Below are 26,050 nucleotides of genomic sequence, written 5' to 3'. Positions count from 1 at the left end.
TAAAAATATTGTTCTAACTGGAAAACAAGAGAGTGGTTCTGCTTGTCTGTTTGTCTTGAGTCTCTCTGTGTACCTTTATACCACACTCAATGCAGACAGCTGTGAGAGTATCGAAGGGGGGGAAAAGAAAACTAACAGTGTCTTTTGGACAGAAGAGATTCAGTCTGCTGACCACATTGATTTTTGCAGGAATGGAATCGCATTTAGCTAATCCAATTAGAGCATTCTCAGGGTCCCTATTTCCCCTTTGTTTTGCGGTTACTCACTATCTATTGATCTAAATGGGGCTCCCTACTGGGCCTACTGTGAGAGTCTGTAGCCGACTGCTCCCTGCTGATCCAAGATCAGTGATTTTAGCACTGTTATGGTCTGTTGCTGAGCTTGCAGTCTGATTGCTGCAAGTTCAGCTGGATCATAACTGTCTGATGCTGGATGATTCTTCCCTATAGATTTAGGTAGTATATGTACGTATGTATTTTATGTATGTATATATTTATGTATTTTTATTTTATTTAAACTCTCTTTTTTTCAAAAGTAAAGTGCAAATTTGATTAAATAGAAATGCAAGTATTGGACTTTTTCTACCCTAGATCATTTTTTGTAATATTGTAATACTCTATCATATACTTTGTTTATTACTTAAGGATTTGTGCTTACAGGTAAAGTTCAGATTTAAATCTATATAGAAATACAATGAATTATTGATATTTTTAACAGACCACTTGAAAATGGATTTGCATTAAGTTGTAGATTTGGCAACCAGACACCCTGCTCACACAAAGCTCGCAGTCACATTATGAAACCTGCACTGTATTCTTAGATGAATTGTAGCTTTTTCCATATCCCATGTCTAAAGAGCTGACCGTATTTAAATTAGATCAGATTAAAACTGATGTCTGGCCCACCCGGTGGCATACACACTACATTTCAAAACCACATTTCTATAGTTACCCCCTTTCCAGAGTAACTTTATCTCCATGTACCGAATGCCGGTTATAGTAAGGTAAGAAATGCTTTTCACATGACGTAATACTTTATTGGTACGATATGCATTGTAGCAGGCTGCCAGACAATGAGGTGCTTTAGTGTGCATATGAAGATTTTTTAAAACATTTAACTGCATATGGTATACTTACTGATTCTTGAAGATAATACCTAACAGGATAATATGGGGCCTCATGTGCAGCTTTTTAAACCCTTAGTGGTTTACATGAGTTTAACTTAAATTTTTCAAATCCTTAAATGCCTCGCAGGCCTTCCAGATAAGTTTGGCTATTTATACCATGCTTATCCAGCCACAAAGGAGGGCAACGTTTTTCTGAAAATACAACGTGTGGGTTTAATAGCAAAATGTTAAATGCTGAATTGAGCCGAAACTAGTGATCTTGCTATTCCAAAGAAGAGAGTCAAGAGAGAAAGAAAACCAGCAATGCATTTTAAAGCTGTCCGTTCCGAGCAAACAGCCATGGATTACCAGTCAGACCACATGGAAGATTAATGGCCAGGCTTGTAGCAGGCTAATTTAGAACAATAACGGCCAATTAATTACGTATAATAAGGCTTTCTTGCCTAAATGCAAATGCTGGCATTGGTGTGGAAGCTGCAAGTTGTTTCTCGTTTCCCCAGTGGTGTGTTTGACTTTCTGTCTGTTGTGTTCTATTGATAAATTGAGGTGTGTTTTGCTGTGTTCAGACTTCTGATGTATTTCTGCAGATGCTGTGCACTGTCTGCTGCTAATTGCAGTCCTAAACACACATGACCATCTCTCTTTTCAGAGTATTTTTTGTCAGGCTAGTTTTTCAGATTTTGACCTGCCCTATTGACATTTTTACTGGCCTTAAGGGCAGAAAAACCGAACAAAAATTGTCACTTTTTAAATTAAGTGCCAGAACCAGATTATTATTATTATTATTATTATTCGTATTTATTTTTATATGAGAAATGTATAACAAATAACATATTGAAAGATAAATAACCTTGAAAGGTAAATATTTTTAGAAATAAGGTTTATAATTTGCAGTAATAAATATTCATAACCTATAATGTTTATCAACACACAGTACATGACACATGGTGTAGGGCCTCCTTTTGCGGCCAATAGAGATTTAATTTGTCTTGGGAATGACAGATACAAGTCCTGCACAGTGGCCAGAGAGATTTTGAGTCATTCTTCTTCCAGAACAGTGGCCATGATGGTAGTTGAAAACTCATGGTTACAAGTTTAGTTTCGAGTTGACAACCAAACCAAACCAAACCAAACCAGTCCAATTAGTCTTTGTTGCTACCATAACGCTGATCATCAACTTTCTTTGTTAACTAAGGCTTTGATCCGGAGTTTAGGATTTTAGGTTTGGCATCAGTAGCAAACAGCCAATCACATGCTGTAGAACAGTGAAACTGAGCAGCGAGATTTCTCTCTTCGGCAGAATATTATGAGATTGAAAAATATTACGAATTTAAACAAATTTACACAGCAAGAAGAAAAGAGCTGTCTATGAAAGAGGACAACAAATTTTTTTTGTTGTTGTTGCTATATCAGTGCAAATAAAATTAATGAAGCTAGTCTATATAGTTGAAATAGGTATAGAGAGAATTGAACATTTAAGCTCACGTAGTCATTTTTTATAGCTTTATCTATTGATTCTAAAGCTTATTTATATTACCTTTTTATATTAATTTAAACTAAGTGCTTAATAATACTTGATCAACTAAAATTGTACATGTGTAATGAGGGTAGAATTACATAAAATCTAAATCATACAAAATTATTGTTATAAATAAATAAGCATTGCTATAAGCCAGATGATCTAAAAATATAAAAAAATGCTATGTAGTGATGATGTAGTTTAATTTGGATGCATTATTGCATTAGACGTGTCACTTTGCTCACAGCTGATTGGTTACATTTTTGTTTGAGATCTCTTACCTGGAACATGACCTGTTACTATGGCGATGAACACTTCTAAAAGCCAAGCCACTTTTGTGGTGCTTTAAAGCAAAGTTAATCGCAAACTAATCTGAAACATACCTGGCTCGCCACTTAAACCGGCTTCATGGTATAGACCCCAGGTCACCAAATCAGATTTTCTCCTCCAAAATACCCCAAAGTGCCTCAAAAAATATTTTGATCTGGTGACTCTGCAGGCCATGGGAGATGTTCAACTTTCTGTCACAAGTCTTGCTGTGTGTATTGGTGCATTATCATGCTGATACACAGCACCCCCTTCAGGGTACAGTGTTTGAAACATTAGGTTCACATGGTCCTCCAGAATGGTTCGGTAGTCCTTGGCAGTGACGTGCCCATCAAGCACAGTATGGAATGGCATGATACTGCAGCCCAAACCATCACTGATCCACCCCGTGCTTCACTCTGGGCAATAACAGTCCGGGTGTTAAGCCTCTTTGGGGCTTCTCCACACTGTATCTCCCACGGATGTGTGGAAAGACAGTAAAGGTGGACAATCATCAGAGAACAATACATGTTTCACATTGTCCACAGTCCAAGATTTGCACTGTTGGCACCAATGAAACTGACATTTGGCAACAGCATGAGTGACCTAAGGTTTGGCTATAGCATCTCGACCATGAATATTGACCCTCTGGAGCTCCCGACAAACAGTTTTGGAGGAAACAGGAAAGTCAAGGTGCAGATTTAATTCTGCAGTGAATTGTGCAGCTGTGGTTTTATGCTTTTTGGATACAATCTGGGATAGTACCTGGACATCCCTTTCAGACAGCTTCCTCTTGCGTCAACAGTTACTCCTGTTAGATGTGGTCAGTCCTACGTGGTGATATGCTGACATTACCCTGGATACACCACAACGACTTGCTGTCCTGGCCACAGATGAGTCAGCGAGACGCACACCAACAATTAAACATTTGAACTGATATGTCTCCCGTTATGTTGTGTGGATTGAAAATACTAACATGTCTAAGACTTTTGCATAGAACTATAAATATATGTGAAACCTTCAACACTATATTGGCCAGTGTTTTAGTTTCATTGTCCAACCACTATATTATATTATATTATATTATATTATATTATATTATATTATATTATATTATATTATATTATATTATATTATATTATATTATATTATATTATATTATATTAATCTGAATGGTCAAATCTGAATTGAGAGGTAAATATTAATTGATAATAATAAACGGAAAAAATATTTACATCGGTAAGGTAGATTTAAACAGACAAGACTTGATCTTCTAAAGTTCTTGATTGCAGCTAATATCTTTTTAGTTTATCCTGATGACAGTATTATGTCTGCTGCTCTACATAATTAACATTCCTCCCAACACTCTTTCATCAGGTCACCTATGAGCAACACAAAGATAATCTGGCCCGCATGTTTCTTGAGTACCAGCGTTTGGGTTCTGAGGGAGGATCTGAAAGCAGAATCAGAACAATCTCTGGTGCCAGTAACGGTTCTCAGTTCCTTGCCTCGGCCAATGGTGAGCTGCATGCAGAGGAGACCGCTCCATCAACTGTAATTGAGCTACGCGTGGAGGACCAGGTCAACGATCAGCCTAGAGATGATGAGGAGATGCGGACCCAGATCCCTGTCACAGTGTCCAACATTCTGGCCAGAGATGAGGAAGAGAGACAGGCAGACACTGTTGCCACCTCACTAGAGACAAAGGAAGTGAATAAAGATGAACAGGACACTCTGAGAGAACCAGGAAAGGATAATGAAATGAAAAATATGGAAGACAATCATACAATGGAGGCTAACATGGATGGACAATCTGAGAGATCAGATCTGAGTGCACATACTGCAAATGACAAGGATGCCAAAGGTGAAACTGAAGCTGTGAAGATGTCAAATGAAGATGATGGTAAAACAAGCAATACTGAAACTGAACTAAATACTCAGGTAGAAGATAAAGATAAAGGACCTGAGGATTCTTCTCCTGAAGCTTTAAAGGAAGCCAAAGTGGAAGAAATCACTGATGCTGCTTCTGAGGTTTCAGCCTACCAGGAGGCTAGCATGACTGGTGCCTCAGTCATGAATGAAGATAGCCCTGATGTTTCCTCCGTCAGCAACTTCATTAAGGTCAGCGATGACAGCATAGAGGAGTCCTCATTTGTTTCAGCTACTGCTGGTGAGACGGATGACCATGGTGTTGAAAAGGAAGATGATGGAAAGAAGAAAGATAACGAACTAGAAACCGAAAAAGATGAGAAGCCAATAGAAAATGAGAAGGCAGAGGAAACCAAGAATCCACCGGCTCCCATGGTGGAGGTTGATTTAAACCAAAGCACCTCCACCGATGAGACCAAGCTTCGCACAGAGACTACAGAGAGTCATGGTGCTGTTGATGCAGAACAAGCTGCAGAAGTACATCCTTCAGATGTAGCCGACACATCTACGGCAGAGGTTAGCCCTAGCACTGAGAGTATCTCACAGGATCCAGGAACTAACCAAGACACTCTGAAGTCAGCAGGGACTGAGATCTCAGCAACTAAAACCAAAGAGATTAAAATTGCTAGACTGGATGTGTCGAGTGTGGCCTCAGACACGGAGAGACTAGAGCTGAAGCACACCTCAACAACAGTAAGTTTTGCAATATTAAAAACAGAGGAACTTGACCCAGGTTGATGCTTACAGTAATTCACTAAATGTATTGATTATATAAAAATGTTTGCTGTTTGATGGGGCAACAAAATGACTATTTCATTTGGTCATATAAAACAAATGTTAGAATAATAAATGGCTCTTTTGCAGAACCTGAGCTCAGATCAAGCAGCTGCTTCAAGCCCCACAGGTCAGGGCAATGAGGGCTCGTCTTCTGCACGGTCCACCATGTTCCGTATCCCAGAGTTCAAGTGGTCTCATATGCACCAGCGTCTTCTAACCGACCTGCTGTTCTCCATCGAGACAGATGTGCAGATGTGGAGAAGGTGAGAGGAACACCAAGAACCAAAGATCAAATAGGCAAAGGAATAATATATCAGTATCTGTTTATAGATTTTTATAAAAAAAAAAAAAAAAAAAAAGTAAGGTGCAGTCACATTTAATCTAGTAATCCACACGATCAGGAATTTCTTGTGAGGGCAAAAAGATTTCCACACACAGATTTCACATTGGTTTCAGGTTGGTGACATGAATTCATGCATTGACCAACAGAACTTCATATATGCTTCATACATTGACAATAGACAATGGAGCTTTTTTTCCTGTGAAATTTTGCTGAAATTTCACCAATGTGACAGCATTTTAAGGGGTGACTAGAAATAATTGTTTGTGCTATTCAACAGTTGTTTATAGACATTACGTTAACCTGGAACATTGAAATACAATATCATGCTCTTATTCAGCGACTTTGAGCTTGGGAAAGGTGCTTTTTGAATAAATCTATTTGTCATCATTAAGTCAAATATGGTATTGTTTGTAATTACCCTTCTGCTGCCTCAGTAGCAAGTTGTTGCATAACTGATTTTCTCACTTCTCCCCACAGTCATTCGACTAAGACAGTTATGGACTTTGTGAACAGCAGTGAGAATGTGGTTTTTGTGCACAACACCATCCATCTCGTTTCTCAGGTGGTGGACAACCTCATCATGGCCTGTGGAGGAATCCTTCCTCTGCTGTCTGCAGCCACCTCCTCTTCGGTTAGTGTGTGTGTGTGTGTGTGTGTCTCAGAACCCCGTCTACACCCGAAGCGAGCGGTATGTTGCTTTGCGTCAAAAGCAAATTGAACCAATTATAATCTGTGATACTGTCTATATGGGAAACTTTATCCAACTCCACTTAAGTTGCACACAGTAACCTCATGCTTTTCCGGTGTGGCGTGGTCACGTCCATTGTACTCCCTCGACTTATTTCAGTCACACTTAAGAACAGCTAGAATGTTAGGATAATCAAGTCAGTCCACCGTACCTGTCTGACGACTTGCTTTATTTGTTGGACATCAGTTTGACAATTTTCAAGCCTGCATGGAATCTGCACCTGTAGAAGTTTGCAGAAAGCACAGCAGAATTCCGCCTTGTTCCGCCTTCCATTCATGAAATTCTGCATTCCCTTCCCTTTCTCTATTACTTTATTTAATATTTGACTAATCTGAGTAACCTATTCACATCATGACAAATATTCGGTGCAATAAACATTTTAATTTGAATGAATGGCTGTAAATGTGTCTGTTCAGACTATCACAGACATTTGCATGCAGTCCATGTGACAGATTTTTTTTTACAGAGAGGTGTTCTAATCTCTTCTATCGCACTGCAAAAAAAGTTGGACAACCAATAAGATTCACACTTTTGGTCACATGGGCAAATCCGCTGCTAAAAAAATCGCGCTCACAAACTCATGAAGCACACAAAAATCAGAACGGCTGTAACATGTAAATACTGTTTGACTTTCCTTCTCTGTTTCAAGCAGCTGTCAGAAACAGAAAGTTGCACAGCGCTTTGTACTCTGGAGTGACTGGGGTATTGCTGCTGTTTTTTTGTGCAATGGTCTAAACAGACAAATCACATGTGAAAATCGGACCTAATTTCAGCAGATTTTGCCTCACAATCAACATCAAAGTAAAAGTCTGACTTTAAAAGTCATTAACGCATGGCGTGACACAGTGTACATACAAATGAACACAGATCTCTTTAGATAGAAGAGAGTGTGCTGACCCTTCTTATTGTTTATCATTTATTTACTTTAATGATGGTGGTGAGTAATTGGATTACAATAGCTGTAATTATGAAATGTGAAGGTGATGATAAAGGTGACCATCAGTGCATTATGGAGATCTGATTGAAGATAGTGCTGATGATGAAGGCTACAGTTACAGAAATGATGATGATGATGATGATGATGGTTACACTGTCTTGCAGCATGAGTTGGAGAATATCGAGCCATCTCACGGTTTGGCTGTGGAGGCATCACTGATGTTCTTGCAGAGGCTGATCAGTCTCGTGGACGTGCTTATCTTCGCTAGTTCACTCAACTTCACTGAAATCGAAGCAGAGAAGAACATGTCTTCTGGAGGAATCCTAAGACAATGCCTGCGTTTGGGTAAATCTCTTATTTCAGACTTTTTCTTTAGTGGTGTTTGCTAAAGCCAAAAGTATACTTGTCTGTGTTCTGCTCTAGCTCGCAGACAGTCTGTGTGACATAATTTTCATTATCAGCACCACAGTCCACTGATGTCTGCGCACATTGTCCACATTGTCTGCACGGACAGAAGCATATATACAAGTTATTTGAGCGCTTGAAAGCTCCAATACTGTAGGTAGTGTGCACACGCCGTGTGTGTGCATCCCCACTCGCCTTCAATGGAGTATACTTTGAAATGCTTGCACATTAGGAGTGGAGACGGAGGAAACACAGAAAACAAAGTATATGTTTTTATATTAAGGCTAATTAGCTATTGCACATAATTGTGGTTAGGTACTTGAGCAATCAGTAAACTTTGCCATGTAACCCGCCCTGCACTGTTTGTTCTACAGACACAGATTTGTTCAAGTTGTGTGGCTTGTTGTGGGGAGGTGTGCTATTACTTTTACAATTGGAGACAGTTGAACAATACCCCAAAGACTTAAATTGAAGGTGGGACCCGAGACATACATAGGTATATGTATAGGGACTTGAATCAGCAAGTAATCATAACATTCTGAAATATCAAATTCTATGTGTTCAAATTCAAATTCTTTCTAGCTGTTTCTCATTTTCTCTACACTACTATTCAAAAGTTTGGGGTCAGGAAGATTTTTTAAAGAAAAAAAAGAAAAAAAACATGTATAAAGGAAAAAAAATACTTTTATTTAGCAAGGACACACAAAATTAATCAAAAGTGACAATTTATAATATTACAAAAATATCATAGTTTCCAACTGTTTTCAACACTGATAATACAAAGAAATGTTACTTGAACACCAAATCAGCATATTAGAATAATTTCTGAAGGATCATGTGACTCTAAAGACTGGAGTAATGGCTGCTGAAAATTTAGTTTTTAACTATAAAATAAATTACATTTTAAATTATATTAAAATATCTGATCTCTTTTCTTGCTCTGCTCACTCATGTTTGTTGTTCCTCCTTTTTCATCCCTCCATAATTTTAAAATGATGCTTTTCACTTAAAATCACCCTCACTGGTTCATGGGAAATCGACTTTCAATTGATTTTAATAGAGTTTGATGTTAGCATGTTGATAAGCTAAACGTCTGGAGCAGCTCACTAGGTTTTGGAGCACAGCCCTTTTTGCGCATTGGATTCTCTCTATTGGTTCATTTGGAGTAGAGGTAATAACGGTTTTTACCTACCATCCCCACCCGTCTGTGTGAGTTGTCTGATAGTGTTATTATAAGCTCTCCACACTGCAGTGTTCTAAAATGGCCATTGACTCTAATGGCTGTTTTGTAGCCTGAGGCACCTCCTTCTTTATGTGTCTATGTATCACAAACTGTACTGCACCGTTATAGACCACATAACAGAAATCCAGCCGTTCAGATTGATTACATTATTCATCTCTCTCTCTCTCTCTCTCTCTCTCTCTCTCTCTCTCTCTCTCTCTCTCTCTCTCTCTCTCTCTCTCTCTCTCTCATATACACGCACACACACACACACACGATTCTCCTTGAAGCTATCTAGACACCATCAAACTCCCTCTCCTCTAAATATAACACTTTTCCACTCTACTACCCCTCCGCTTTGCCACATCGGCTCTCTCTCCCATGTAACCCCCAAACCCACTGAACAAAATGGCCGGTGTGTTAAATCGACTCGACACTGTGCAGCAAAGGCAGGGTGGAGCCTCCCGATTGGTGGAGTGAGAGAGAAACCGAAGCCTGTTTTTAGGAGGGCTAAAGTATAAAATGAATATTTGATGAGGTCTGCCTGTGTGTAATCAGATTTGGGATCTGTAACAAGGTTTTGCCCGCCATCTCTCCTTCTATAGCTCTCTTTCGCTTGCTCTTTCGTTCAAATGACTAGAACGTCTAATGGAAAAAGCTGGTTGGTTCCAGCGCTGGAATAATACCTTTAATCTAAGCGTTTTGGAGTTTACATTTGTCAGTTGTCAAGGTATGAGAGGACAGAGGGTTGAATAGAGTCATACACATGCACAGTCACGCACACACATTGTGCAGTACAAACTCAAACTCATGTGCAGTACATTAAAACGAAAACACACACGCATGCACCATACTGATCTTACATATAGCATGCAATACATCAAATTAAATTCAGTAACAGGATTTTTCTGCACCATGGTGGTGGGAAGCCGGCCAAAATGATTAAACAGAATAAGCAACTTCATCTGTTTAGCAAACCTCATACAGTTTAATGTGTTTTTCTTTTTTAACTCTACACGACTGTTATGTCTTGGAGAAGAATTATTAATATATATATATATATATATATATATATTTTGTATCTTTGTTCATTGTTTGTTTATTTTTAATGCTGCTTGTTAAGTAGGGATGCATGATATATTGGTATCATATTAGTTATCAGCCAATACTAGAGATGTTTTAATTTATTTTTTATTTAGTAAATATTGGTTATTTATTGGCCAGTATTTAATATTTAATTGTGCATGTTCATTTAGATTACCTTTGGCATTATCTAACACTCTTTGAAAACACTAATAAAAAATTTAAAACACATGTTATCTGTAATTAAAAATGAATATCCATTATTCATTATATATATTAGTGTTTTACTTAGTCTATTTAGACAAAATAGTTATAATAAAATTATACATTTAAATACTGGCAATTTATCAATTGTCATCCATACTTGAAAGTAATTATTGCTTATCTGTATATTAAATCATTTTTATATTGATGCATCTCTATTGCTTAGGGAAACATCACTTTTATGCTCATATATGTTTTTGAACAAACCTCTAGCATTCTAGCATTCAAAAGTTTGCTCACCACTCTTGTGCATTTATTTGACCAAAAATACAGATTTTTTTTTAATATTGTTAAATATTATTAGGATTTAAAATAACTGTTTTCTATTTTAATATTTTAAATGTAATTTATTCCTGATGGCAAAGCTGAATTCTCAGCAGCCATTAATCCAGACTCGTCAGTGTCATATGATCCTTTTGAAATCATTCTAATATGTTGATTTCTTATTATCTATGTTAAAAACAGTTATGCTGCCTAATATATTTGTGGAAACTGTAATGCAATTTTTCAGGATTTCATGACGAATACAAAGTTTGAAAAAGTAGCATTTATTTAAAATATTGTTTTATTGTCACTTTTGATCAATTTATGTGTCCTTGCTGAATCTAAGTTATATTTTCTTAAAAAAATTAAATAAAGAAAAAGATCTTGCTGACCCAAACCTTTGAACACTAGTGTCGTACAGCATTTGTGCTGCAGACATGCATGATACCTAAAATCATGCAGCTTGTTGAGGAGAGGTGAGCCATTACTTTTCTAAGCGGTCAGATTTACGACGATCTTCCAGGTGGACGTTAAAACATCCCTTAGACTTGCACATTAAAGGAGGAACCCGAGCCATATCTAGCATCTAAAATATCATAGAGACTTGGGCTTTTTTGACTCTGACAGTAAGCAACCTCCTTTCAACCATCATGCGACTCCCTAGAAACCATCCAGAACACCCAAGCTACGACATAGCAACACACAAAACACTGTTAGCTTCTTAAAAATGTACATTTTCTTCATATACTTATGGCTCCAGTTTTCAGTGGTTCACTCATAAGGTGGTGTTTTAAGCCCCTTTTCATCGTCATGCTATGACCTTCTGATATGTCATGTTTCTTTTAGTCTATATATCTTTTCATTCTGGTACCCTTTCATCTCTACGAGGTTGTCTTTTTCCCTGTATTTCTACTTCTCAGTTGCCGCTCTCTCACAGTCTCTCTCTGTCTGTCCCTCTCTCATACACTCTTTCTCCACCTCAGTGTGTGCGATGGCTGTGAGAAACTGTCTGGAATGTCAGCAGCACACTCTGGGTAAGTCTGGTGCAGAGAGCAGCCGTGGACAGCAAAGCCTTCTGGGAGCCGCCAAGTCTATACCAGCACAGGCAAGTTCAACATCATGCCACGGATACCTCTCTCTTTCTCTACTGTCTAGATGGTAATTTTAAATAGGTTTGATTTCTTACAGTTCCAGTAAAAAAAAAAAAAAAAAAAACTACACTCCACACTCACAGCTCATCTATTATTTAGAATCTTTCCGAAACTGTTGCATTAATGCCCCTGTGCCTCAGCGCTGTCTAAATGTGGAACAGCAAAACAAAAGACTCCCTATTTTTATAAAATCCAACTGATATCAAATATTAGAGCAGTGGGAAAATGTATTTGTGCTGAGCTGACAGTAGAGCTGGGTATCGAGTTCGATACTTTTTAGGCACCGACCGAATTACCTCGATACCATCGAGTATAAAAAAAAAAGTCCACAGTAGTCGATTGTCGAGTTCACGCGCATAGGTTATCACGCGCGTGAACTCGACAATCGACTACTGTGGACTTCGACCGAAAACAGGATGTAAATACAGGTATGTGCGCTGGCTGAATTAATATCATTTTTATTAATATCTTTCATATCTACTGCAGTCAGATTCACCGCGTTCACTCTGAAGGAATCACTCACAATGGCTGGGCACTTGTAATGACACATCAAGGATGTTAAGAGGCTAAAAGCAGGTTTAAAATTTGCCCCATTGAAGTCAACAGGGTGCAAATTTTAAAAAGAGGATAACACGGTGTAGGCAACACCGATTTTTGTCGTTGTTCTCTGTACTGACAGCACTCCAAATTTACAAAAAAATGAGCTCAATGTTCAAATTGACCGGAGTTCTCCTTTAAGGTTAGCTGGATTGACAGTTTACAGTTCAGTTCTTGTTTTTTCCCCCCCTCTTCACATTAATGGTACAGCCTCTGCTATAACCATTATCTGTTCATAAAATTGGTATCGAAAAAAGTATTGTTTAGGAACTGGTATCGAAGTCATTGTATCGGTATCGGTATGGATATCAACATTTTTTGAACGATACCCAGCCCTAGCTGACAGACTGAATGAGACTGTGTGAACTGAGTTTGTGTGTGTTGCAGAGTCCTGTGGACATTGTGACAGGAGGGATGTCTCCTATCAGTGATTTAGACCGTCTTCTGCAGGACATGGACATCAATCGTCTCCGTGCTGTAGTGTTCAGAGACATAGTGAGTCTCTTCACACAGTACTTATATTCAACATCTCTTCAATTCAGCTAATACTTCATTTTTGCTAATGCTTTAATGCTAATGCTTTCATGCATTGCTAGTTTAGCTCATTTTTTAAATATTCTAAATTAATTTTAATTTGTTTTGCTGTGTGCTGTACTTTAGGAGGACAGTAAACAGGCTCAGTTCTTGGCCCTGGCAGTGGTCTACTTCATCTCTGTACTCATGGTATCCAAATATCGAGATATACTGGAGCCACACAATGACAAAAGAAATGCCCAGCGCTCACAGTCTATCAGGAGCACAGGTGACCACCTGAACCCACACACATCACTGCTGCAAGATTAAACCCAGAGAACCTACAGAACAGATACACATGTTTTCTGTGTTTTGATGAGTGGACTAGTGTGTTTTTACTTTTTATTTCAGAGAGTGTTCAGTCTGATCTCGAGAACGGTTTGTCTCCTCATCGTCGAGACTCTAGCATTGAGGGTGAGAAGACTTCAGCCATCCCCAGTGATGCTGAGACACGAACCGGCCCGGACGCTGTATCTGAAGCCTTGTCTACTTTGTCCTCTGAAGTCAGGAGAGGCTCTGAGGTCACTAATAGAGACAGCAAAGGAAAAAACGTCAATGTCAAGGATATTTTGAGAAGTCTCGTTAGTGCACCCTCTGGCGACATTATGGTGGACCCCAGCCTTATACCGCCTGGGTTTCTGGGTGCAGTGGGTGATGCCACCCGTGACCCGTCCGTCCAGTTCCACTCCTTTGACAGGTGAGTGGCCATCAGAATGAATGCTCACTGGCCAATCTGTGCACACTGATGTAAATGCTTTGCTATAGGCACAAAAGCTTCTACTCCGGTTTAATTTATTTATTTATTTATTTTATATCCGTTGTTCTTTGTCCACACATTTTGTTCTGCGTTCATGTAAAAAAAAGAAGAAAAAAAGGTGTTTTCTCTCAGAGTGTGCTGTGGCAGCGGTCTGTGTGTATTTTATGATGGACACCCTCACAGAGTGTCTGACTTCTGCTGGGAAAGTGTGCCGTTTTACACACAAACAAACAGCCTTACAAGAGCAGAGCCCATCAAAATGGGCCTCAGGAGACACATACACATCCACTTGTCCATTCCTCCACCAGTGGATTTGTGTCTGTATGTTAGGGCAGAAATGGTTATTGTTAAAAGAACAACAACAAAAACACTACAGTTATGCTACTGTTTGTCTCATATTTAACAAGACTGAAAATATGAATATTACATTTTCGTGACGTGTAGTTTTATAAACAGAATTGAATTTTATTCAGTACGTCTCTCTCTCTCTCTCTCTCTCTCTCTCTCTCTCTCTCTCTCTCTCTCTCTCTCTCTCTCTTTAATATCATGACTTTCAGTTCTGTCAACAGTTCTGAAACTTGTATTATATAAAATATTTTAGCTAAATCTGCAGTGAACATATAGCATGAACTGTGTAGTCCGATTTTCAAATTACCCAGCCATCTGTCCCGGAATAATTAAATTCCTCATAATTCTCTTGCCTAACGAATTGTAAGGTGTTAATTTTTAGAGGAATTCTGAGTATACACCGCTGTTCATGGTTGGTACAATGTTTTTTTGGGTGAAAGAAGTCTCTTATTTTCACCAAGGCTGAATTTATTTGATCAAAAATAGAGTAAAACAGATATATTATGAAATGTTTTATAATTTACATAACTTTCTGTTTTAATATAATTTAATATATAATTTATTCTTGTGATGGCAAAGCTGGAAGACTGGCAAAGCCATTACTCCAGTCTTCAGTGTCACATGATACTTCAAAATCAGTCTAATATACTGATTTGCTGCTCAAGAAACATTTCTTATTATTATCAATGAACAGTAGATAACTGTTACTATAACTTTTCAATTTCAATTTAACGAATTCTTGCTAAATATAAGTATTCATTTCTTTAAAAATAGTATTTTGCACCAACATTTTGAACGGTATTGTATATAAGTGGTTTTGTGAGGTTTTTTTCTTTCTTCCTTTGCATCTCTTGTCTGTTTTTTAAAGAGTTTAGTGTAACTGCTGCTCTATGGGGAGGGTGGGGTGCTTTGGGAAACCAGATCCATTGCTATGTGTTGGCGGACGTCTACAGTGTCTGGTTTTTATTTGCTGCATTGTCTGTGTGTAAGTCTGACATAACCAGAGAGGGTTTATTACAAAAAAGAAAAAAGGAGAGACTGAAGAAATACAAAAGGGAGATTTTGCTTTTGTGTTGGAAATAGACAGCAGTATGCCATGCCATCTTCTTTCTGTTTACCACCTACTCTCTCACATCTCTTCTCTTTTCTTTTTGCTCTGGGCATCTGTGAGACATCCCTCTGATCTGGCCTTGTGTTTTATCTGAGGAATGCACTGTCAGGTATCACAGCGCTGCTGGTATCAGGACAGGGATTATGCTGGCTCCCGCAGAGGATGAGCTCAAAGCTCCCAGCATTCACTGCAGCTCGCTTCTGCCACCACCTCTGAGAAATAAAGACATTTTGAAAGGACTTGGTCCTCCATCAGGTCTTTGGTCAAACCAAGTCCTGTTCACAACAACACAAATAATTTCTGAATGCGGAAAATGCAAATTCACTCTCTGACAGTAGGTGGTGAATATAGACAAGCAGTTGTTGTTGACAAACCAAAAGTTGTATTTCTGCTTGTCACAGAGAAGAAAGTCAAACATTATTTACGTTTTCAAACAGCCATCCGGATTTTTGGATTTGCTGTGGTGTTTATGGTTTATTGTACACTGTAAAAAAAAAAAAAAAAAAACTCAATTCATTATATTTAGTTTCTTTTTAGCATGTTTTTTGTTTTGTTTTACTTACTCCCAAAAGTTGAGGTAACTTAAAATTTTGTCTATTCAAATAAATTGGACAAATAAATTGTAAAAACACAGTAAAATAAGTTTACTTGACTTAAATAAAAAACAGATTTTTTTAAAACAGTTTTTTAAACATTTTATGCAGGTTCCATATTCTCCCCCTGCTATTTACTGTCGTTAGTCATAGTTCTATCTAACAGCAGCAGCTCTGAACATGTGACCAAAAGTGTCAATCTTATTGGTTGGTCGGTTTTTTCGTAGTGCGATGGAAAATAAATTAGAAAACCTCTATAAAAAGAAATTCTGTATTATTGACGGAATGTAAATGGATGCATTGACATCCATTGATTCAGATTAAAATGTTATACCGAATTTTCTACTGAGTATTTGTCTTGGTGTGAACAAGCCTTTACTCATACTTTTTTTTTTTTTTTTTTTTTTGGTCTAACACCAATTCAGTTAATAATTTTGTTCTAGTTCAACACCTGTGTTCCTTTTTCCATTCTTTTGCTTTTTTTCAACATCTGTATTTTAGATTCAAAATAATTTAAATCGATCTGAAAGTACAGTATGTGTATGTTCTAGGTGCTTTGGCTTGCTTGCAACTTTTTGCTTCTAAGAATTCACTTTAAATACTACTAAGATGAAAAATTACATTTGAAAAGTATTTAAATTAAATGTAATTAATTGAATTAATATATGTGTAATAATTTAAATGACACATTTTTTTGTTCACATATGTAGCTAAGTTATTAGAGAAGTTATTAAATCTGTCTGCATAATAAAATAATGATCAAAATGCTGTTTAAAATTATTTTAAATGTAGTGTAATGATAGGACATGTCAACTTCCCATTTACCTGAGTGTTCAGTTCAGTTCATCTTTTTTAATTTCCCAAGGGCAATTGGGTTGCAGCATACAAGCATAAAACAATCACATACAAACAATACCAACATATAAAACAACCTAAGATCTTCACACACACACACACACACACACACATAAAAATTAATGAAAACCAGAGGGGAGGAGGTGAAACTCATGGTGCATGGGGTGAGAATCATCTAACAATATACCCTGGGCTTTTCCCAACACCTGCCTTTGATCCAACTGGGCCATGCTCATCTGCTTCTTCCCAGTTATTTTACTCCAGAGTGCAAGAGAAAGTCTTATCTCCTCTTAGGATTCCCCCCAGCAGAGAGGTGCCGAGTTATCTGGATGACTCCAGATCTGAGTCTGCTGTTCTCCAAGTCCATTTACACACTTTCCCTCTTCAACACACACTCACTTGTCCTGTTCTCCATTCTCGCTTCTCTCTCTAGTTACAGCTCTCTCTATATCATTTTGAGGCAAGGTTTTTTTTTTTTTTTTGATTTTACTATTTTGAGATGTTTTCCATTGCACTCTTCCACCACACATATGAATAAGTTACCAAAAAAATACAAACCAAATATTTCAAACCCAGAGCGATTAATTCTCCCGCTGTTCCCTCTACAGAAGTGTGATTAGTGTTGCTGCATTTAACTCCATTCATACTATGTACACAGAGCTTCACTGAAGTTATACTCTGTGCCAGCATGCATGCATGCTTGCTTAACAGAGTGTATGTCAGAACACCCAGGATGGTGTGATTGAATCCCTGGGGATTTACGAGTGTTATATATGGAAAAAATACAGGGTCTCCCAGATAAAACAGGACTGGGGTCAAGGGTAAAACAGACGTTACATTTATTTACTATCAACGACATCCTGATTTCATCATACGTCTTTCTTACCCCGCTTTTGTTTTGACATGAAGTCTGCAAATATTTGCTGATAGGATCCAGAAACCAGTGAATGGTGTCATAATGACTTGTTGGACAAAATTTGATTTACACATCACCAAATAAATATGGGTGGAGAAAGGGTTAGGATGTCACAGAGATAGCGAAAATTACTGATGTTCTTGACAACAGTTTTTTTTCCAACTATAAAAATTAGATGAAAAATTATGATATTTTTATATTTTAATTAAAACGTACACTCTCAAGGTAATCCAGTTATAACTAGATTGTCACCACATTGGATGTCTAACTAACATGGTTATTTATCCGTTTGGCTCCCACTTTATATTAAGTGGCTTTAAGTACTATGTACTTACATTGAAAAGTAGGTACAATGTACTTATTGTGTTCATGTTGTATTTTAAAACGCTTTTGCTGCTATTGAGGTGGAATACGGGTAAGGTTAGGGACAGGTGTGGTGGTATGGGTAGGTTTAAGGGTGGGTTAAGGTGTAAGGGAAGGGTCAACAGTGTAATTTACAAATGTAATTACATAAATTAATTACAGCTGTAATTATATTCAGGTACTTTTTAAATAAAAGTACAATGTAAAAACAAATGATTAATTTCAATGTTAGCACATAGTAGTTAAAGCCACTTAATATAAAGTGGGACCTCTTTGTAGGTACTTTATTTTCCTTAAACAATAAAACAACACAGTATTAAGCTTACAACCAGCAGGGCTAATTTAAAGCAGCATTTTATTTTTATTCTGCGTGAGGAAGCTGATTGTTCAGCCCTTGTTGAACATCAGCACAAAATGTTGATTCATGTCCTGTAAGATCAGGTTCTCGCACACATTTCCTCACACCCGATCTCACATTCGGGCAGATTACGGGAAACATGCTGTTTACATGTCGTCTCCAAGAGTGTTGGTTAAAACTGCTAAATAATTCAGCATCTGGAATCCAAACTCCATGGACGCTGGTCAGCACTGGCCTCTCGTCTGGTGGTATACACCTGGCAGCTCTGATTAATTGACAGCAGTAGTGAGTTGGGGCTAAGTGTGGCTAATGGTGTGCTGAATAATTTAAAACCTGCGCCTTTGAGCAGATGGATCTGCAGCCGCTCACCCCCCCTCCGTCAGCAGCCGTCCACCCCCACCATCCCACCAGCGGTCAGCGCTAAACATGCACTTGAGAGAGAACAGGAATGTGCTCTAATAGAGTTTTTGGAACAGTGAACTGTTGTAGAGCAAATGCTGATGTCATGAGCATGATACCGCAAGCCTTCCAGTTTACAAATTCCTCTTTCGTTTTCTTGGACTATTTTCAAGTCAAGGAGACATCAGAAGTGTAGAAATGGTGTGAGAACTCTCATTCCTGTGCTTTAGCTTCTAGGCAACTTCCAGCGGTACGTTTGAAGCAGTCTGTCCTAGACGGCTCTTATCTGATGCTAGCGTGCCTCCTCAGTCTGTAGCGTCTCTATGGATGTGTTCTGGAGAGGAGCTGGTGACTGCGTAGCATTACCCCTTCTGTCAGCACTGATAAACTGAACACTAGCCGCTGTGAAAGGCCAGAGCACTGTCAGGGCTTTCAGCTGATATGAACCATTTCCATTTTTACCTCTAGACAATGTAGAGTGCAACAGAGAGCCATGACATCATTATGAAAGCTCTTAAATACGGATGCGTTCTTTGTATTATAACTTTTTACCATATGTTATTATGGAAGTGTTACCGTGGTTACTTAAGTTTCCACCCTGGTTTACATCAACATGCATTCTTTTCTTTAATGAGACTTTTCATTTTTTAACAAAATAATTTGTCATTGGAGGTACAGTAGTTAAATCTTTGGACACACCCTATTATTTATGTAACATTTTTGAATAATTGTGAAAACACAATTGTGTTATAACACAAATAGACAAACAAATCAAAACCATTTCATATTTTAGTCTAGAGACAATTTCTTAACCAGCCTCATGTGAAGAAACCTTGGTCGTATAGGCCTATCTAATGTCTTGAATAGGCCTATCTATGTATGCTAGTTACTTGTTGGCTGATTTCCTTCACTTTCTTGCCCACATAAAACAATACATGTATTCAAAAAAACTGCTGGTAAATACAGTTTTTTGACTTAGGAATTCCCAATGTCAAATCAAAAATGTCTGGATTGTGAACACACAATGTTTGCAATTGCACACTTAAATAAGGTTTCTGGCTATGCTGTTTTTTCTTCAAGTTTCTCTTTTAATGCATTCTAATTTGTTTGCTATTACGTCCTTGATACTTGCATTGTTTGGATGTGTGCGTATGTTGTGCTAAAACATTACAAGACAATCTAGTATGCAATAGGGCAACAACCGTATATGTCCTAGTAAACAACTTTGTTAATTTAAAAATCCTATCCAGCCAATTGGTAAACGGCAGGATGAGGAGCACGATGGATATCCTTATAGATAGATAGCCACGATAGCCTTCTGATAGCATCACTTCACCTGCAAAAGAGGCATAAATTTAGACCCAAATGGAAATGTCCATAGCTAAGATACCAGAATGCTTGCTCCCACTGTGTAAGTATGGGACGAAAGAATGCTTTCCAAGAACAAATTCCATGAATGCCCCATGTTGTTTTGGGAAGCATGGAAAAGCAACTATAATAAATGAGCTTTTATGTTTCATTTGACTTATTTTTGTTATTATTAAATCACATGTACAGTACTATTCATAGTTCAAAACAACTCAATGTCTGAATTGTGAATGGAAAATATTTTTCACAATTGCACACCTAATAAATAAGGTTTCTGGCTGCACTTTTTTCACTTTTCTCTTGTAACATGCTCTAATATCTCAGTAGAAACTCTGGTCCAGATGAGAATCATATCAAAATATAACTGAATATTATACATGTCTAGAAAAATAATTTCAAGCATGTAAGCATAAATAATGAGATCATATCATTTTTAAGATGATGGGAAATTATACATTCAGTCAAGTGTGTCCAATTGTTTGACTGAGACTGTGTGCACACTCCACAACTTTAGGATGAACCTGTATTTTGTATTATTCAGTCTTCACCTAACCACAAATCAACTTGTTTATGGGATTATCATAAGATATGACACTGTACAGCGACACGCAGGAGCTACTAGACCATAACACACCGCCAACTTTAATCAATCACAAAGTTTAGAGCTCTGAGTGACAGGAGCTGGGAGGCCATTGATTGGTCGGAAGATAGATGCTGCCATTATGGAATATTCTATGTCAGGGAAACAGGGCTCTAATTACACTAACACGGTAAATGGGCTTCTTGTGTTCTGTGAGCTGGGCGGCTTTTTATACTAAATCACATTATGTGCGGCATATTTAGCCGACATCATCAGTCTCATCGTTACAGGGCCGACGATGGAACAAGAGCTAATGGTTTTTTGACTGAGTACTTGATTCTCTTGCTCTGTGTATTTACCAGAGCAGAGTCAATTTTCCACTGCTGTTTGTGAAACATTAAAAAAGACTAATCTAAGGATCAAATTCTTTAAAACTATTCCATTCTACCCACAAAAAAGAAAAAATTAAGAATATATTTTTTTTACATACATATATATATATATATATATATATATATAATATTAATGTTCAAAAGTTAGAGGTTTTTAATTTTTTTTATGTTTTTGAAAGAAGTATTTAATGCTCACCAAGGCGGCATTTATTAGATTATTTTATTGACAGTAAAGGATTTTTTTTTTGTGAATAGAAAGTTTTAAAAAAGACAGCATTTATTTGATATGGCAATCTTTTGTCTTCTTTCACAGGAGTGTTGTTGTTGCACCCAAGAAAGCGGGCGGGGTTCCCTCACCAGGAATGAGCACAGTCTCCACAGCCGCATCCGTCCCATCAGCCACTGCTGCATCCTCAGGTGGAACTCCAGTCGACAGTGTGTCGGTGGTGTCCGCAGGAGATACTGTTCAAAGCACAGAGTCCGCCCCAGGTAAGAGGGGACGTCTTCATCAATGATCATGTCTACACTGTTACCTACACATTAACCAAGTGCTGTTTCCTCAGTTATAGAAATGTATATCTCAATCCCAGTATAGGATATTAATATGAATCAGTTCTGTGTTTGTGATTGTCCTTTACAATCACTGTACTGTATATTACAATTAATCAGACATGAGATTATAACCCAACTACTAATTTAGTCGTTTTAATGATTTAAAGATGTTCCAGGACCAGATTTTCTCATTTCTTCTTTTTTTGGATGGTTTTGTGATATCTGGAAAGTTTCTAGAGCAAAACAAATCCTCTATAAATAAAGTATAAATATACACTATTGTTCAAGAAAAGTCTTATGCTCACCAAGCATTTATTTAATCATAATACAGTAAAAACAGTAATATTGTGAAATAGTTACAATTTAAAATAACTGTTTTCTATTTTAATATCTTTTAAAATGTAATTGGTAACCCTTTATAATAAGGTTCAATTTGTTAACATTAGTTAATATGAAGTAACAATGAAAAATGCTTTTACATTTTTTTATTTTTTTATTAATCTTAGCTGATGATAATTTCAACATTTACTAATACAGTACATTGTTAAAATCAAAAGTGTATCTGTTTATATTATTTCATGGACCTGAGCTAACATGGACTAACAACGAACCATTGTATTTTTATTAACTAAGGCTAACAAAGATTAATAAATGTATTGCTCATTGTGTTAGTTAATGCATTGAATGATCAGAAAAAAAAAACAGCCCTCACAGATTTAGTTAGACCAACTTAAGGTCATCTGAAGTGGTCTTCACAATTTAAAATCCTGATACATCGTCCAAATCATGTTTTTCAGTAAATCTAATCATATCAACAAGTTTGTGTAATGATTAAAGGTTGGATTTGAATTGTAGCCAACGTCATCACCTCTGTCTAAAACCATTGCATCTATGTCCTTTCTAATATAGTGAAATCAACATCTGCATGCACACATGATCCTTTGTGCATGAAGGGATTGTTTTTAGCTCCCTTTTGCTTTTCTTGTCTTTGAACTAGCGCACTCATGGGCCTATATCTCATGCTTGAGGTTGTAAGCTTGTCTGTGTCTTTATGGTTCTCATGTGTATGTGTGTACGAGGATAGGGGCAGGTCCCAGCTGAATAGTGATAAGCTAATTTTCTCCGGGCTGTTTGAAGTGGCTACTTCATCTCCGCACAAGCACATGTTGGTGCTTTAAGAGCCGCTGTCCCCACAGCCAGAAACATTCCACGATGCTGCCTGTCATCCTGCTAGAGTTATCCCTGCCCTGAGACTCCACGTGTGTGTGTGTGTGTGTGTGTGTGTGTGTGTGTGTGTGTGTGTATAGCGTTATTAGTGCATGCAGATTTATTGTGGTGTGATATCCTGTGAGAGAAAGGGTGATCGTGCCAAGACCTTTACTAGCCCAAAATGTGACACTTGCAGGGCAAGATTAAATTTATTGACATATAATTACTCGTACACTAATCACAGCCACACACAGGGCTAATGAATTTATGGGCTGTTTTATCAGGGGGAGTGTAAGAGCTGCTCTAATGCTTATTTTACATGAATGCTAACCAAAGCAGAGCAATCATTCAGCTAAAGCTCATTTCACATGGTTTCAGGGCTTCAACGCATATCTTCTCTCTTTTCCTTTATATGACCGTGTAGATAGCTGCAGGAAAGGGTGATTTTTACTAGGTTGTTAGTTGGGATGGACAATATGAAAATTATCAGTACATTCACAATGATTTTGCTTAAGTTGCTCTATAAAGTTGCTATATAAAGTGTTTTTGCTATATAAACTTCAGTAGCCTAAATGGTATTAGATGTTTGCTGAGCTTATTTCTAAGGTCATCACTTCAAACTGTCGGTATCGAGTGATACATTTATGATTCAACTCTGATCTCATTTGAACTCTGAGTGCATTATCACTCAGAATTGGTCATGTTCAAAAGTTTTTTTTTGTTGTTTTTTTTTTTAGAAGTCTCGCCAAGGTTGCATTTATCTGATCAAACACACAGTAAAACAGTAATATTGTGAAACATTATTACAATTTAAAATAACTGGTTTCTAGTTTAATAGATTTTAAAATGTAATTTATTTCCGTAATGGGAAAGCTGAATTTTCAGCAGCCTTAACTTCAGTCTTCAGTGTCACATGATCTTTCAAAAACCATTCTAATGCAGATTTGGTGCTCAATAAACATTTTTAATTGTTATCAATGTTGTTTTTGCTGCTTAATACTTTTGCGGGAACCTTTATACATTTTTACCCCAGATTCTTTGAGTTGAAAGTAAAAAATAGCTGAAATAGTAATCTTTTGTAACATTATAAATGTTGCTTTTGATAAATGTAATGCATTCTTGTTGTTGTTGTGTCCTTTTAAAAAAAGAAACATTAGATTTACTGTAATTCTTAGATTTTACTGTATTTCTACTGCAATTGGCTACAGTGGCATATAGTATATAATAATAATAATAAATAATAAATGTCAAAACGATTATCTGTCTGTCATATCACCCAGCTTTAATCTGTAGAATTAGTGAAGATTTATTCATGGAAGATGTGCTTGTTCTAGCTTATTGGATCTCTGTATTGTTTAGTGTGTATGTATTTGTAATGCGTATTTTACTGGTTGTATTCTCTGCAGGAGGAACCTCCACAAGCTCCAACCTGCCATCTGTCCCTGCCTTACCCCCAGTGACCCAGAGCTCCGCCCCCAGCATGAGGTCTTTTTTTCGTTTTTTCTCCAGAAATATATATTTTATTTGATATTTATCTGGTATTTCATAGTCTGTTCACTTTTTTAAAGTGTGTTTGTGTATGTGTTTTCAGTATCTCAGAGAGATTGGAACATGCTCTGGAGAAGGCAGCTCCTTTACTCCGAGAAATTTTTGTGGATTTCGCACCGTTCCTCTCTCGAACACTGCTGGGCAGTCACGGACAGGAGCTACTCATCGAGGGCACCAGTGAGCGACTCTTCTGCTCTTTTTACTGATATTTGCAGAATATTTCACACAAATGCATCTCAGTTGTATTAATAGTTTCAGTACCACTAAAGGCCTGCACTCTTGTTACGGTTTGAAGTGAGGTTCACAACACCACATACTAACACAGAGAGATCTCATCACTCCCAATATATTAAAAAAGCACCCACACCCCCTCTCTCACCTCTAACCAGATTTAAGCTGTAAATGGGGGCTGAAAGTATCTTTTAACTCACTGATTATAATAGCTGTGTTCTTTTATAGAGCACAGGGTCAGAGGTCAGCACACTCATACTAGTGTTGGACTGTCCACTGCCACCCAGAGAAATGAAACGCTGATTAATAGCTGCGGGGTGACTTTAGAGAGCCAATTCAAACAAAAAATGCTTCCTTCCTTCCTCTTCCTCCAGCTTCCTGTTTGTTCTCACCTTTAGCTTTCATGTTAAATCTCTCTCTCTCGTGTATGTAGTTCTTTAAAGCTGTATTTCAGATCAATAGAACATATGCTCACCATATTTAGTCTCATGTAATACAAGCTCAAACATGTATTAGTTTACAGTAGCATCATGTAGGTTCATTAAGTTCATCAATACTCTTTGACCCCGCAAGATGGTGCAGAATTAGGCTACTCACAAATGTTCATGTGTCAGCAAAATAGTCACCGGTGTGAAGAATTAAATAAATAAAACATTTCCCGTAATAGTACTTAATTAGAAATTAGAAATCGTATAGAACTGAATAATTTTTTTTAATTATTAGCAGTCTTTTTACAGTGGCATGCAATTATCATTATATTCTTGATTATAATCTTGGTCAGTTGCAGTATTTAGCCATCAAATATTTCTGAATAATAACCATTACCATGGCAGCAGTGTATAACTAACCACTCATCTTAGAAACATGTATTCTGTCCCTCCTTCAATATCCATGTGTTTTGTAGCTGATTAATAAGCTTACTGTGCTGATTAATAAGGATACTGTACCATTAGATAGTCATTATCCTCCTGTGTCAGGGTGGAGGTCTCCCTGTTGTGGTTTATTTTGTGATAATGACTGGCTGACGTTATTCCTCATTCAGCACTCAAGTCTAAAATATTCTGAAACCTACTGTATAAGAAAAATAAATCTCTGGCTATAATACTAAAATTACTGAGACCACAGGAGGACTGCTATGGAATCAATAAAACATATTTGTAGCTTATTTGTGATTTATTTTCTCTGCTATTTATCTACAGACATATTTCAACCAATCAAAATTTAAG

At 37.4% G+C, this 26,050-nt stretch overlaps 1 protein-coding gene across 2 annotated transcripts in view; it reads left to right on the top strand.

Annotated features, from left to right (window-relative positions):
• The window catches only part of lrba (LPS-responsive vesicle trafficking, beach and anchor containing), a 262,441-nt gene that overhangs the window by 74,298 nt on the left and 162,093 nt on the right, over nt 1-26,050 (top strand). For both annotated transcript variants that reach the window (XM_082164352.1, XM_082164351.1), the window contains exons 22-32: nt 4,329-5,573; nt 5,745-5,920; nt 6,478-6,631; nt 7,850-8,030; nt 11,907-12,028; nt 13,059-13,166; nt 13,332-13,473; nt 13,596-13,941; nt 21,598-21,773; nt 24,452-24,530; nt 24,637-24,770. In XM_082164352.1, coding sequence (XP_082020478.1) covers nt 4,329-5,573; nt 5,745-5,920; nt 6,478-6,631; nt 7,850-8,030; nt 11,907-12,028; nt 13,059-13,166; nt 13,332-13,473; nt 13,596-13,941; nt 21,598-21,773; nt 24,452-24,530; nt 24,637-24,770 — 2,863 coding nt within the window. The remainder of the gene's footprint in view (nt 1-4,328; nt 5,574-5,744; nt 5,921-6,477; nt 6,632-7,849; nt 8,031-11,906; nt 12,029-13,058; nt 13,167-13,331; nt 13,474-13,595; nt 13,942-21,597; nt 21,774-24,451; nt 24,531-24,636; nt 24,771-26,050) is intronic.

The sequence above is a fragment of the Leuciscus leuciscus genome (assembly GCF_965113295.1).
Source record: "Leuciscus leuciscus genome assembly, chromosome: 3".
Lineage (NCBI taxonomy): Eukaryota > Metazoa > Chordata > Actinopteri > Cypriniformes > Leuciscidae > Leuciscus > Leuciscus leuciscus.
Note: the sequence above shows the minus strand (reverse complement) of the source record. Positions and strands in the feature narration are given on the sequence as shown.